The 14,174-nt window shown below is 49.5% G+C and overlaps 1 protein-coding gene across 1 annotated transcript in view; it reads left to right on the top strand.

Moving 5' to 3' along the window:
• Positions 1 to 487: 487 nt before the first annotated feature.
• The window catches only part of GFRA1 (GDNF family receptor alpha 1), a 181,419-nt gene continuing 167,732 nt past the window's right edge, over positions 488 to 14,174 (top strand). The window contains exons 1-3 of the mRNA XM_079794066.1: positions 488 to 607; positions 1,442 to 1,735; positions 2,946 to 3,029. Of these exons, the coding sequence (XP_079650192.1) occupies positions 568 to 607; positions 1,442 to 1,735; positions 2,946 to 3,029 (418 nt within the window). The 5' untranslated portion in view covers positions 488 to 567. The remainder of the gene's footprint in view (positions 608 to 1,441; positions 1,736 to 2,945; positions 3,030 to 14,174) is intronic.

Here is a 14,174-nt window from a genome sequence, read left to right as displayed (position 1 = left end):
CGGCTCCGCGCTCCGCGCTCTGCGCTGGGAAAGTAACGTTCTTTATTGATTTGCTGGCGTTCAGCCTCTGGGGTTGGACCCGCTAGACATCCCCTTGGACTTTGGGAGCCGCGTCCGACCTCTCCAGCCCCTCCTCTGTGGGTGCGGGAGGCTCCCCGGAATACACGCACACGCACCCCCGCGCCCCCTCCTGGCGCCCAGACACGGGTAGGGGTGGGCCCTCCGCCGGGCTCCGGAAAGTCCGCCCAGGCGGGAGCGGAGGAGGGCAGAGGGGCAGGCGGAGGCTCCGGAGACAGCTCCGGGCTCATTTCAAAGCGCGCTCTCCCCTCCAGGCCGGGGCGGACCCGAGCCCCTGAGAGCGGAGCCGCCCCCCGCCCTCGCCGGCCCCCCGGCGCCCGCGCGGAGCTGAGTCGCCCGCGGCAGCGGCGGCAGACGGGCGGGAGTGCGCTCTCCCCTGGATGGAGCTGAACTTCGGGCGTCCGGGGACCGCTGCCTGCTGAGCTCCCTCGCCAGACCGGCGGCGGGTCGGCATTTTTGGCGAAGTGGGACCAGCCGCGCGCCGGCACCATGTTCCTGGCGACTCTGTACTTCGCGCTGCCGCTTCTGGGTAAGTCGAGGCTGCGGCTGGCATTCTGACCCTCGGAGTCTCTCCCGGGAGTCCTCGCGGCGCCGGGTGCGGTGGGTGGGTGGGTGCGGGGGGGGACCAAGTTCCGTTTTGGGGAAGGGGAACCTGGAATCTTCGGCACCTCAGGCTGGGGAGGCGGTGTCCACGCGCACTGGCCCGCAGCTTCTCGTGCTTGGTTCGGATTTTCTGTGGTTTTCAATGACCTGGCCTGGGGGGGAATAAAGGGGTGCCCTCCCGCCTGGGACCCGGCACCCCGTGACAGTCCCGGGGAGCTCGCAGGGGTGCGGCGGGCAGGTGGGGTGGAGGCGTGCATTGGGCCAGGAGACAAACTTGGAAGGGAAAACTTTTCCCCGAGTAGCAAGCATCCCCGTGCTCCCCACCGGGCGGGCCGCGGACCCGGGGTGCCTGCCGCGCGCCCCTCGCCCAGCCCGCCGCTCTCCTCCCCTGGCTCCAGGCGAGTCGGACCGGGCGAGCGGGCTGGAGCCCGGGCTCGGGCAGGTCTGCCCCGGGGCTGCGGGGCCGGCACGCGCGCTGAGCTGCTGAGGCTCTCGGGCACACCCCGAAAAGCCTGCAAAGCCTCCGGGTCTTGGGAGGGCGGGTTGGGGTGGGGGGAGACCCAGGCAACAGGAGGTCCCAGGGCGGGAAAATGGGTTCCCGGGTGTAGCGGGGGGCGGGTTGGCTCCCTACGCAGGGCGCCCCAGAAGCCTAGCCCAGCACGCGCCCTCCTGGGGGCCGCGCCCTCCCGGGGCCCGGGGCCCGGGGCTGGGACCTCGGTCCGTGCAGAGCCGCGCTCACGCTCCCTCCCCTGCACCCCAGACGTGCTGCTGTCGGCGGAGGTGAGCGGCGGGGACCGCCTGGACTGCGTGAAAGCCAGCGACCAGTGCCTGAAGGAGCAGAGCTGCAGCACCAAGTACCGCACGCTGAGGCAGTGCGTGGCGGGCAAGGAGACCAACTTCAGCCTGACATCCGGCCTGGAGGCCAAGGACGAGTGCCGCAGCGCCATGGAGGCCCTCAAGCAGAAGTCGCTCTACAACTGCCGCTGCAAGCGGGGCATGAAGAAGGAGAAGAACTGCCTGCGCATCTACTGGAGCATGTACCAGAGCCTGCAGGGTACGCGCCCACCGTCCTGCCCTCCCCCCCCACCCACCCAGGCCGGCGGGCCCCTCGCCGGGGTCTGGCTGACCTCATCCCTCCTGCCCTTCTCCCAGCTGCAGAGTGAGGACCGTTCCTTGGCCCTGGGGGACTGCAGCCGCTGGTGTTTGCTGCCTGCCCAGCTGTGTTGTTGGGGCCTGGTTGTTGGAAAACCCATAATGGGGTGAGGGGGACCCCCGGGGACCCCGCTGACCTCTTTGAAACCTGGTCAGAGCTGCGAGTAGGAGGGACCCCATTAAAGGCCACCCTAGGGACTGGCCACTTGTCTGTAAGGAGAGTTGGCTTCACAGAATAATTATTCAGACTTGCCCTGCAGCTCCTCCCTGGAGTTGCCCCCCCCCTCCCTTTATTCTGTCCTTCCGTCTATTCTGACATAAGAGAAAGAATTAAGTGTTAAAGGTCCAGCAGAATCTATTCTATCTTTACCCTCCCCCTTCCCCCTTCAAACTGATCAAAGGCTGATGTGGGGAAAACCATTTGTCATCTTAGATTAGTTGAGTCTTGAGCCAGCTGGTGTGGTTCAACCTCGGTTAACATGGATGTGGCTCGGAGAGGGAAAGGCCCACAGACACCCACTTTGATAGATGTGGCTCGTGTTTGTAAATCTAACGCAGACATCCCGTGCGTTCATTCTCCACGGAGACTTCACATCCGAAATTTGTAATAAACAGAATTGACCTATCAGCTACCACTTCCCTCCAGAACCTACCGGTGAAAACCAGTTTCCAAGACTGACTGTTGAATAGCTAGGGTACTCGCTTTCTGACCACATGCCATGTTTCTGGAGCAAAGGAATGAATGGGGGGCCTCCTTTGAGTCACCTGTCTTCCATTGGCTCCTGGAGGCGAGTAGGGCACGTGACATCACCGGTTTCTTCCTCTCCGGTTTCATTCCTTTGCAGAAGTGGGAGAGTGTTCTGGCAAAATCAGGCTGGGTTGCTCTTCAGTGTTTTCATGGCACTCTGGGGAGAGCGAGGACAACAAAGGCAGAGGGAATGAAAAAAAACAAAGCAGAGCCAAAGAGAGGCATTTGAAGTCTTTGAAAGTTTCAGCATCCTTTTGTTACACAATCATAACATAATTAGAATTCAGATTCAGTCACAAAAAAAACAACGGCCTGGGATATGTCTGTGCTCCAGATCTGAGCCCAGTCTTCCTGTTGTTTTTAGGAAATGATCTGCTCGAAGATTCCCCATACGAACCAGTCAACAGCAGGTTGTCTGATATATTCCGGGTGGTCCCCTTCATACCTGGTAAGCAGACTTCGACTTCTACTCTGGGGCCCTTGCCTGCGTGAAATCCATTGGCCTGCATTCTCTTTGGCTCTCAGAGAGTGTGTGAGGAGGTGGTTGAATGGCGCAGTGTTTCTGGGAAATTAGAAATAGGATGATGATAATGAAGAGGCAGAATGACTAGACATGATTGTATGGCTTGAAAAGTAATTCTAAATGAAGTAATGTGGTGTGGTGGTTTGGAAGAGGTTGGAGGGAGGTGACTTGGTTGAATTTTTTTTCGCCCCCACACTAAAATACCATTGGCCGACTCCTGCAAAGGGAACGCGGGTTCTGTCTGTAGGTGGCAATAGTATTCTCTTCTTTATGGATCAGACACAGTGCCTCCCTGAAATGGGATCTGTTTAAATGATGCCACTTACTCTATGAGATGTCTGAAGATCATCTGAGCTTGTTGAAGAATTTTGGATTTATTCATTTGTCTGCCTTTGCTTTAGAAGATTAAGCTCTACCATTTGTTAACAGTTCTTTTGTTTCTAATTTTTCCCGAGCCAGTGTGTGTACATATGTGAGATCCTGTATTACTGCCCCGGTGGCCCTTTACAAAGTAGCCTTGCTTCCCAGGGCTTATTTTATCTGTCCTTGCAATTCTACGTTTGGCTTGGAAATCAACCTACATTTAGAATTAAGTTGTTATAACATCTGCATTCAGACAACCGCATAAATAATGAGCGAGGCAGTAATCTCCCTTCGTGATGTACAGACTTCTGACTGATGTTGTCTGTATTTGTTTACGGTGAAGGCATTTTCTCAAGTATACATAGAGCCATCACAAATGATATGTTTTCAGTGGTTATGCCTGGTGGTTAGTGTTGAATTTGATTCTATGGGAAGATGGTTTGTTACTGGTGAGAGTGGTCTGGTGTTCTATGCTTTTTGTTTCCGTACAGAAAGCCATAACCACGGGAGTGTGTAAATATTGAGCTCGGGTGTGGGTGTATTGGAGATACATTTACTCATTCACAAGCATCCATTGAGCACCTACTATGTCCTAGCCATTGGGGTTTTGGCAGGGAGCCAGGCAGATGTTGTCCCTGCCTTCATGAATCTTAGAGGCAGCCAGCAACTGACATTTATCAAGCCCTTATTATACTATGCCAGGCACTGTTAAAATCTTCACATCATTACCTTATGTAATCATCATCAAGTGTTTCTTAGGTATTCTTGTTTCCATTTTAGAGATGAGGCGGTTGAGGCAGTGTGAAGTTAGGAAACCCAGTCCAAGAATCACAAAGCTCCTAAGTGGAGGAACCAGAATTTAAACCCAGATTTGTTTGGTTCCAAGATTGTGGAATGTCTGCCCCTAGCTACTCAGTGTGTGGGCCTCAGAACCAGCCCCAGAGTCACCTGGGAGGTGGTTAAAAGGGTGGAATCTTGCGCTCTATCCCAGATCTACTGAATCATAATTTGCATTTCAAGAAGATCTCTGGGCTTGGTGCTTCAGAAGCTCATGAATCTTTCGAAGGACTCCTCTACATTATTCTGATTATTCTGTCTTTTCTTTGGTTCAGAGGAAAAGTGTGTGTGTGTGTGTGTGTGTGTGTGTGTGTGTGTGTGTGTGTGTGTGTTTTGGGATAAGATATATGGGTACAAGTTTAGTATCAGGCATTCATGGATTATCCTGGAGAATGCCAAAAATTTTCACTCTAAATCCCTACTAATGCTCTCTGTCCCCTTGGCCCAGACAGGACAGGTGTTTGTGACCATCTGGGCTCTTATGGGATCAGATCTGTAGGAACTAGGATGGGTTGTGGTAGATGGGATACCAGAAGTGAACTTGGCCTTCCTAGTGTTTTTTTTTTTTGTTTGTTTGTTTTGTTTTGTTTTGTTAATCCTCTCCTGAGGATAGTTTTTCCATTGTTTTTTTTTTTAAGAGAGAGTAGAAGGGAAGGAGGGGGAAGGAAGGAGGGAGGGAGGGAGGGAGGGAGGGAGGGAGAGAGAGAGAGAGAGAGAGAGAGAGAGAGAGAGAGAGAGGAGAGAAACATCGATGTGAGAGAGAGAAACATCGATGTGAGAGAGACATTGCCTCCTGCAGATGCTCTGACCTGGGGCCGGGGTTTGAACCTGTACCTCAGGTATGTGACCTTGACTGGGAATTGAACCCATGACTCTTCGGTGCACGGGCTGACACTCTAACCACTGAGCAGCACAAACCAGGGCCTTCCTAGTGCTTTTGAAGAGCAGTGCCTTTTGCCTGCTGTCTACCCCATGGATGTGTTACCTCTCAGTCTTTGTACTGATGCCTGGAAGGATATGGACCTTCCCATGGACAGTGAGAGGAAAGAAGGGGGTAAGGAGGAAGGGCCATTTGGGTTATAATTTCAGAACTGCTATGGGACTTCAACAGACTCATTTTCCCTCACTGGATCTCTCTTCTCTTGGTATAATGAGGCCACAGGAGTGAATAATCTCCAGTCCTAACAGTCCATGATTCTGAGGGAAGATCAAGGCCACGTCTAGAATGTCTCCACTGTGCTCTTGCATTGCCTTTTCAGTCCTTGTCTTCATGACACACTCCAAGTGGCTGGGTCCTTCTCAGATACCACTGGTTCATCTGCATTTCTTTGATGAGTACAGGAGATTCTTCTGCCCCGACCAAGTTTTACTCATTCGTTTTTGGATTACCTCCCTCCACCAACTGTCTTTTCATAGCAGATGTGATCCTGAGTGTGAGACCTGTCCGGTGAGCACCCAGAAGTCATGATGAATTAATCAGAGCCCGGAAGGCTTTGTCTAGAACTACATTTTATATCTCAAGGGCATTGAATTTAGGTTCCAGCATTAATGAGCTTTGACTTCTGACAGTGACTTTGGGCTTTAAGTGGGTATAGGACAGCCAAATGGAGCCCTGAGAGGGCTTAAGACATTGAATAATGCATATTACCCAGCTTGGCGTTGGTAGGATGGAGAAGGACAGAGGAGCAGGATGATAAATGTTGCTTTTCCTGGCTTGAATCTGAGTTTCTAGAACATCTCTTCTGTCTTGAAAACCTCTCGGAGGAAACCAGGACAGCAGGGCCTCTGCCTTTTGCAGATATGGCAGCCGGCAGAGTTTCCATATTTGGTTTTCCCTGCCCAATGTGAAGAGGATGTTTATCCACATACATTAAGCGTGAGCTGAACCTCTCACCGAGCAAGACATGTTTGACGTTCTTGAGTTTCCATTTTCTTTCGACTCCTCAAAACCCACACTCAACTTCGCCATTGTTTACTTGATCACCAGTTAAAAGGCCATATGGAGGTCAAACTGTCATCTGTTCCGAAGCCTGAGCTGCAGAAGGGAAATGAGGCAGCCTAGTCAGGGAGAACTGTGGTGGGAGATTGGGGAGACCACTCTTGTGGCAATGGAATAGCAGAAGCATTTGGCCTCTCAGGCACTTTAAAAAAAAAAAAATCTTTATTGTTGAGATTATTACAGATGTCCCTCTCCCCCCCCCCCCCCCCCCGCAATGCCTCTCTCCACCCAGTTCCCACCCCACCCCAGGCCTTCACCACCCTATTGTCTGTGTCCATAGGTAATGCATATATGCCTATAAGATCTTAGTTTAATCTCTTCCCACACCCTCCCTTCCCTCTGAGAATCGTTCCATTTCATTGCCTCTGATTCTATTTTATTCACCAGTTTCTGGTCATTAGATTTCTTACTCATTTATTTTGATTTTTAGATTCAATTGTTGATAGGTATGTATTTGTTGCCATTTTGTTGTTCATATTTTTTATCTTTTTCTTTTTCTTCCTCTTAAAGACTACCCTTCAACATTTTATATAATACTGTCTTGGTGGTGATGACTCCTTTAGCTTTTTCTTATCTGTGAAGCTCTTTATCGGACCTTCAATTCTAAATGATAGCTTGTTGAGTAATCTTGGTTATAGGTTCTTGCTATTCATCACTTTGAATATTTCTTGCCACTCCCTTTTGGCCTGCATAGTTTCTGTTGAGAAATCAGCTGACAGTCATATGGGTATTCCCTTGTAGAGAACTAACTGCTTTTCTCTTGCTGCTTTTAAGATTCTCTCTTTGTCTTTAGCCCTTGGCATTTTAATTATGATGTGTCTTGGTGTGGTCTTCTTGGGTTCCTCTTATTTGGGACTCTCTGTGCTTCCTGGACTTGTAAGTCTATTTCTTTCAACAGGTAGGGAAAGTTTTCTGTCATTATTTCTTCAAATAGGTTTTCAATACTTGCTCTCTCTCTTCTTCTGGCACCCCATAATGTGAATGTTGGTACACTTGAAGTTGTCCCAGAGGCTCCTTACACTATCTTCATATTTTTGGATTATTTTTTCTTTTTGCTCTTCTGGTTGGGTGTTTTTTGCTTCCTCTTATTGCAAATCATTGATTTGATTCTCAGAATCCTCTACTCTACTGTTGAATTCCTGTATATTATTCTTTATTTCAGTCAGTGTATACTTAATTTCTGACTGGTCCTTTTCCTTTTTTTTTTGAGGTTTCTAGAAAATTATTGAGTAACCTTATAACCGTGGTTTTGAACTCTATATCCAGTATTTTGCTTTCTTCCATTTCTTTCATCTGTGACATGTTTCTTTGTCTCTGTATTTTGGTTGCTTCCCTGTGTTTGTTTCTATGTATTGGGTAGAGCTGCCATGTCTCCTTGAGTTGGTAGAGTGGCCTTGTGTGCTAGGTGTCCTATAGGGCCCAGTGGGTCAGCCTCCCCAGTCACCTGAGCTGGGAGCTCTAGGTGCACCCCTTTGTGGGCTGTGAGCACAGTCTTGTTGTCGTTGAGACTTGATTGCTGTTGGTGTCACTGGGAGGAATTGACCTCTAGACTAATTGGCTGTGAGGACCATCTGTGACTACAGTGGGAGAGCTGCTGTGCAGGAGACACCCCCATGGAGCAGGACTTGCTTCAGTGGGGCTTTGGTGCTCACTGAATCTGCTCCTTGAGTGGGTCGCTTATGGGTGTGTAGAGCTGTAATCTGGTATGGTCTGACACTGAACACTGGGTATACTGGCTCTTGGGTCTCCAGGGAGGTGCAAAGTCAGCCACTGTCTGGGGCCAACCAGCAGGAGCTACAGAGGGATCTGCAGATTCCTCCTCTTTGTATCAGTTTTGGAAGTGCCCAGATGAGGCCCAGCTATGAAGCAAGGCAGGCTGGTGCTGGTGCTGCGTCTTGGACCTTTTATTGATAGGTTTTGGGCTCCCTGACCCAGGTGCAGCTTGTTTTACAGGTTTTAGCCTGAGCAAGCACAGGCCATTTAAATGCAAAAGCCGCTATACACAGCTTGGGTGGGATTGTAAACTGGATGAGGCTGGGTATTGGGGAATCACCAGGGCAGAGCAACCATAAATGGCTGCCAGTCAGCCCTGTGAGACCTGGGAGAAAGCTGCCCCCGAGTTCCTGCCCTGATGCCAGACAATCCAGTACCTCCTTGTGTGTGTCTGTGTTCCCCAGAGCCTCGTCCTGGTGCTGGAGCTCAGAGGAAGCGGAACCTTGTAAGTTCAGTTCGTGGTGCCGGCCTTTTAAGAGGAGCAGCTGGGTCTCCAGCAGCCTCTGTGTCTGTGAGCTCCAATCTGCACTGGTTTTTACAGCCCGTAGTTCTTACTGCCCGTAGGGACTTCTTTTCCCAGCTCTGGGACCCTGGGCTGGGGGTCTGGTGTGGGGCTGGGTCCCCTTGCTCCTTCAGGCGGCCTCCGCAGAGACCATCTCCCTCCCGATTAAAAAAGCGGCTCCATGTGGGTGCTGGACTAGCCCGTTCCGTGCCTCCTCACCTCCTACCAGTCTCAGTGTGCTTTCTTCTTTACTTCTCTAGTTGTGGGGCTTCCATTCAGCCAGCTTTCCAACGGTTCTGGCTGATGGTTGTTCTGTATTTTAGTTGTAATTCTGATGTAGTTGTGGGAGGCAGCAAGTACAGGTGTTTACCTGCGCGCTGCCATCTTCAAATCTCTGCCTCTCAGGCACTTTAAAGGGCCCTAGGAGGTGCCTGGACTGTGGGTTGATGCCGGTGTGGTTTTTAGGGATCTCGGACATGAAGAATCAGGCAGTGAGAGGGAGTGCACAAAGGAAGAAGTGAGCTAGTGCAAGAGGGTGTTGGAGGAGAGAGAGCCCAGACAAGTGTCTCGAGGGCCAAGAGAGGGCGCGCCGAGGAGCCGCCACAGGTGTTTCCCGTCTACGTCTCCAGCAGCCATGACTCTCAGCTCTTTAACCTTCATTCTGCCTTGCATTTTCTTCTTCACGAAAGTTCAAGAAACAGCAAGAAGTAAATAGCGATTTGAAAGTAGAGGGGGGTGCCAAGGGAAGCCTGAGGATGAGAGGATCAGAGGGGGAGGATGTAAGCACCTCCACGGGCAGCCAGCAGAAAGGAGGGCTTTGAGGTTTGAAAGTATCGATCGGGAGGTTGGATTTTGTAGAGAAGAGTCAAGAGATGCCAGACCTTCTTAGGATATAATCGAAGTTGGTGGAATTGCAAACAAGAATCAAGTTGGATAGGTCCCGGGGAAAGAGTGATGTTAGGATCTGAACAGCCTCAATCTGATTTGATGGAAGACAAAGTTCCAGCTCTCTGGCTCTGTCATTATTTCCTCCCAAGTCCTGGGCGTGGCTTAGACCTTCCCAGGAAGCCTGAGCATCTTGAGATCGGTTCCCAAGGAATGGTTTGCTCTAGGATGAGAAGCCTCTAAACTCTGTTTTGAATCTGGCTCCTTTTATTTTCTGAATGATGCTACGAGTAATTAGCCACACGTAGCATCTCTGTTATAATGTTCCATCATATTTATGTCACTATTGAAAAAGACTTTCTTAAAGTTTTTTACATGTTGAAGAGGAGCCTTATGAGGTCATCGGCGGTCTTGTCAAATCATGATGACAGAGAAGGGTTTGTAAATACCAGCTGCTAGGGGTGTATGGTGGCCCTTTCCTTTCCACTCAGCTCTCTGAGATAGCTAATTATCTTTCCTGTTATCTCTGCTGGCATATGGTACACCCCTTAGCACGCCAGCTTGGCCCCACCACCTCCCCCCCACTGACGCTCACTGAGCAATCCATTCCCCAGGGACTTCATGTGCATTCACTTTCTTGCACCTTTGCGCATGGCTTTGTCTCTGTTTGGGAAGTCTCTCTTCGTTCTTCAAGACCAAGATCAGATTTCATCTCTGAGGGCCACACTGCAATTCTCCCTGACAGGCACTTCCACTCAGCACTCTTGCATGCTGCATTTTGCTCTTGCCTTTATGGTAGCTGGTAATCACGGCATATGGAGAGGGCTTATTTATGTGTCTGCCTTTCCCACTACAAAGCCGAGGACATGCACATTATGCCGGGCGTCTTCTCAGCATGGAGCATCCTTCCTGGCCCTGAGCAGGCATCCCATTAGCCATGGCTGTTTGAATATCAGAGGAGAAGGGCCTGCTGTGACCCCTGCTTTTACAGAATGAAGCTCAGAGAGGAGAAGCAACTTGGCCAGGGCCACACTGCTAGAGGGTGGCCTCCAAGATGTTTGCTAGGACATGTCGCTCCTTAGAGGAGGTCATTGTTGGCTCCTTTCTGTTCTGCGTATCCTCTGGACAAATTTTATCCATTCCTAGGACCTCAATCTCCACTTACACCCGTGACTTAGAGCAGTGGTCGGCAAACTGCGGCTCGCGAGCCACATGCGGCTCTTTGGCCCCTTGAGTGTGGCTCTTCCACAAAATACCACGTCGTACAGTGCGATTGAAACTTCGTGGCCCATGCGCAGAAGTCGGTTTTCAGCTCTCAAAAGAAATTTCAATGGTTGTACTGTTGATATTTGGCTCTGTTGACTAATGAGTTTGCCGGCCACTGACTTAGAGTTTTCCCTCCTATTTCAACCTCTCTTGGGCTCTACACCAGTTATTTCCAGCTGAGTCCTGGATGACTTCATCTGGATGTATCTCAGTTACTCCAAACGCAGCACATCCACAATGGATCTCATCATCTCTCCCCTTTTCTCCGAACACCCTTCCTTCCCCCGTCTCCTGTCTTACAGAATGGCATTATCTGTCTAAGTGATAAGCGTTGGTGTCATCTCCACCCCCCTCTACCATCTCATGCGTAAAACTGGACCCATCGCTAAGTCCCACTGAAATTACCTGCCCTCTCTCCATTCCTGTCTTATCTCTCACTTGAACTCTGCCCTGGCCTTCTTACTGTCCTCTCTGTGTGTAGTTTCTCCCAGTCCCACCTGGCCACCTCATTGGCAGGTCTTATCCTAGCAGCTTGGTGACTTGGCTTCAGTCTTCCTAGATTTCTCTATTAATTGATCTTCGGTCGCACTCCAGCCACCCTGTGTCCAAACAAGCTGGGTTGACCAGCTGCTGTCCCAACAGTGGTCTCGGCCGCTTCGTGGCTCTCCAGCTGTGTACCTGCTGGTGCTGGACAAAGAACATACGCTCTGGAGTTCCATCCACCTGGGTGCCTCTGAGCTCTCACTTTGCAAAGGTCATTTGCATTTACTGTGCCTCAGGCTCCTCAGATGTCAAATGTGCTGTTGGTAACTCCTACCTTATAGGTTCTTGTTGCATTAAAGATGCAGCATGTAAAATACATAGACTAATGCCTGGAACATAGTTGGTCCTTGATAAGTCTTGGTCATTTTAAAAAATATATATATTTTATTGCTTTTTTTACAGAGAGGAAGGGAGAGGGATAGAGAGTTAGAATCATCGATGAAAGAGAAACATCCATCAGCTGCCTCCTGCACACCTCCTACTGGGGATGTGCCCGCAACCAAGGTACATGCCCTTGACCAGAATCGAACGTGAGACCTTTCAGTCTGCAGGCCGACGCTCTATCCATTGAGCCAAACTGGCTAGGGCAGTCTTGGTCATTTTTTAATGCTGTGCCAATGCCATGTTTGCCATTGACTTGCTCCTGACTCCAAGACTGGGACTCTCTTCAGCAAACCATATTCCCTGATCTTGGAACAATGATTCTCTGTCCTAAAAAGGATAGCAGTCGCCAAGCTTTAGGGAGGCCACTCATAACCCACCTGGGACAAGAAATGAAAAACCTACCCTCTGTCCAATGGGCCCTGGAGGAAAGATCGGAGGCTTCAGGACCCAGTTGGAGTCTTAATTCCCCTTGGTGGACGGTCTCCCCGCTGCTCAGAACCCCCCTGTTCCTTCGGGGCCCCTCCTTGTGCTCTTCGGTCGGAGGTGAGTTGGCCGTAGCCGGTGGTCACGGGGTGGGAGCTCTTCCTGTGCTTAAGGATTCCTGTGATCAGCCTTCCCTTCTCAGCTTGACTGATTCCCATTCTCCTGACCTCTCCCCATAAATCTCTCTCCAACGCCCCTCGGAGCAGGAAGAATTACGGCTCCCGGAGAAGGGCATGCCGCACAGCTGGGCGCTGCTTCCGTCTCCACGGGCTGGGCTGAGGACGCGGACATTTCACTTTCACAGGCCACTACTTTTGGTTTTTATTCTCTCCCTCTCCCGCCCCTCAGCAATCCATTCTTATTGTGGAACAATAAGATATTACAAACAGGTCAAAAAGGAAAATGAATTGAAATCACCTACAGTGCCAGTTCCCAAAGATAATCGCTGTAAACAGGTTGATATGAGCCTTTTAGATTTTTTCCTATATATGAATGTGTGTGTGTGTGTGTGTGTGTGTGTGTATATACTTTCTTTTTTTATTTTTTTATTATTATTATTTTTTAATTTCTTTATTGATTAAGGTGTCACATATTTGTCCTCATCCCCCCAATACTTTCTTTTTTTAAATAAAAATGGGGTCATATTCCACACATATTTCCTGATTACCTACCTGATGACCCGAGGAATCTTCTGTCTTCTTGTGACACTGGCCACTTCCCAAAGGCCAATTTTAATACGATGATGCACTGTCAGCCTCGTGAAGTTGGATGAATAAAGCAGCAGCTCATCCCAGTATCTCAGTCCTCATGGCGAAGGCCTCAGTGCCCCAGTGGAGGCTGTGAAGGTAGAGACAGCCAAACATTTTGCATAGAGTGACTGTAGGCCCCGTTACCAGGAGAGGGGACATAAAACACCAGTGAGTGACAAGTAATCGTATGAACTAAAGATTGTTACAAGGCTCAGAATTATTTATAGCCAATATGTCTGTCCTCATTTCTTCTCCTTAGTCTTCTGAAGTATTGCTTTCTGCCATCTCTTAATTTTGTGCTGTCGAAGCTTATTCTTTCCAAAGGATGTGCTTTGTTGTTGTTGTTGTTCTCTGGGATATAGTACCAAATTCTCAAGAGAAAGTATCAAATCAGGATTGTTTGATCCAAAGAGCACTGGTCCAAGAGTCAGGTTTGCAGCTTTCCCCTCTAACCAGCAGGGTGACCTTGGGCCAGTGTCTGCCCTTCCTGAGGGGCATCCTTTTATTTAAAAAAGGGGCAGGGGACAGGACTCGTCTTTAACCTATTTTCCTTCCTTCTCCAAGGGCCTGCTTGGTGAACTTTGGATGATTCTGAGACTTACTGTTTTTCTTTCTAGCATCTTCTTCAGACCAAAGAAACTTGCGATCTTGGCATTTTTAGTTACCATACTATAATAACATTTGTAAACCATGATCTATTAAATATATACCTTACTCTGAACCAGGATATATTTATAGCATCTCATTTGAATACAGGGAAGAAGATAAAACAAAATAAGAAATAGGGAAATGGAGAACAGAGTAGGAAGGAGAAAAACACAGCCAGGAGTAGACAAAATGCCTGTCATAAGATTGTATTTTAAACAAATTAAATGGTCGGAAGTGCCGTGTTTGTTTTACAAATAAATAAAAATCAGTGGATTGGAGCTGCAGCGGGACTTTTGGAGGTCATTCTAGTCCAATCCCCGTCTTTGACTGATAAGGAAACAATTCCATACATTTCCAGGACGGGAGAACATAAATTGTCTAGGACAGTGATGACAAGTAAAATTAGGTGTGTGTGTTTTTAAGTTGGTACTTGAAACTCCATATCCTGGCATTTCCCCCACCTCTTTTCAATGGTCCTTTACCTGTTCAGGTCTGTGCCCCCTTTAGGATGCCACACGTTGTTTGTACACAGTTAGGGGGAGAACCACAGCCATCGACGATAGTTATGGGGCCCGTGTCCATTGTTTTGGAATTGTTTCCAAGGGTTAATTAACAAGTCTTTGTTTGGCAACAGAAAC

Source organism: Cnephaeus nilssonii, assembly GCF_951640355.1.
Source record: "Cnephaeus nilssonii genome assembly, chromosome: 16".
NCBI classification, from domain to species: Eukaryota; Metazoa; Chordata; class Mammalia; order Chiroptera; family Vespertilionidae; genus Cnephaeus; species Cnephaeus nilssonii.
Note: the sequence above shows the minus strand (reverse complement) of the source record. Positions and strands in the feature narration are given on the sequence as shown.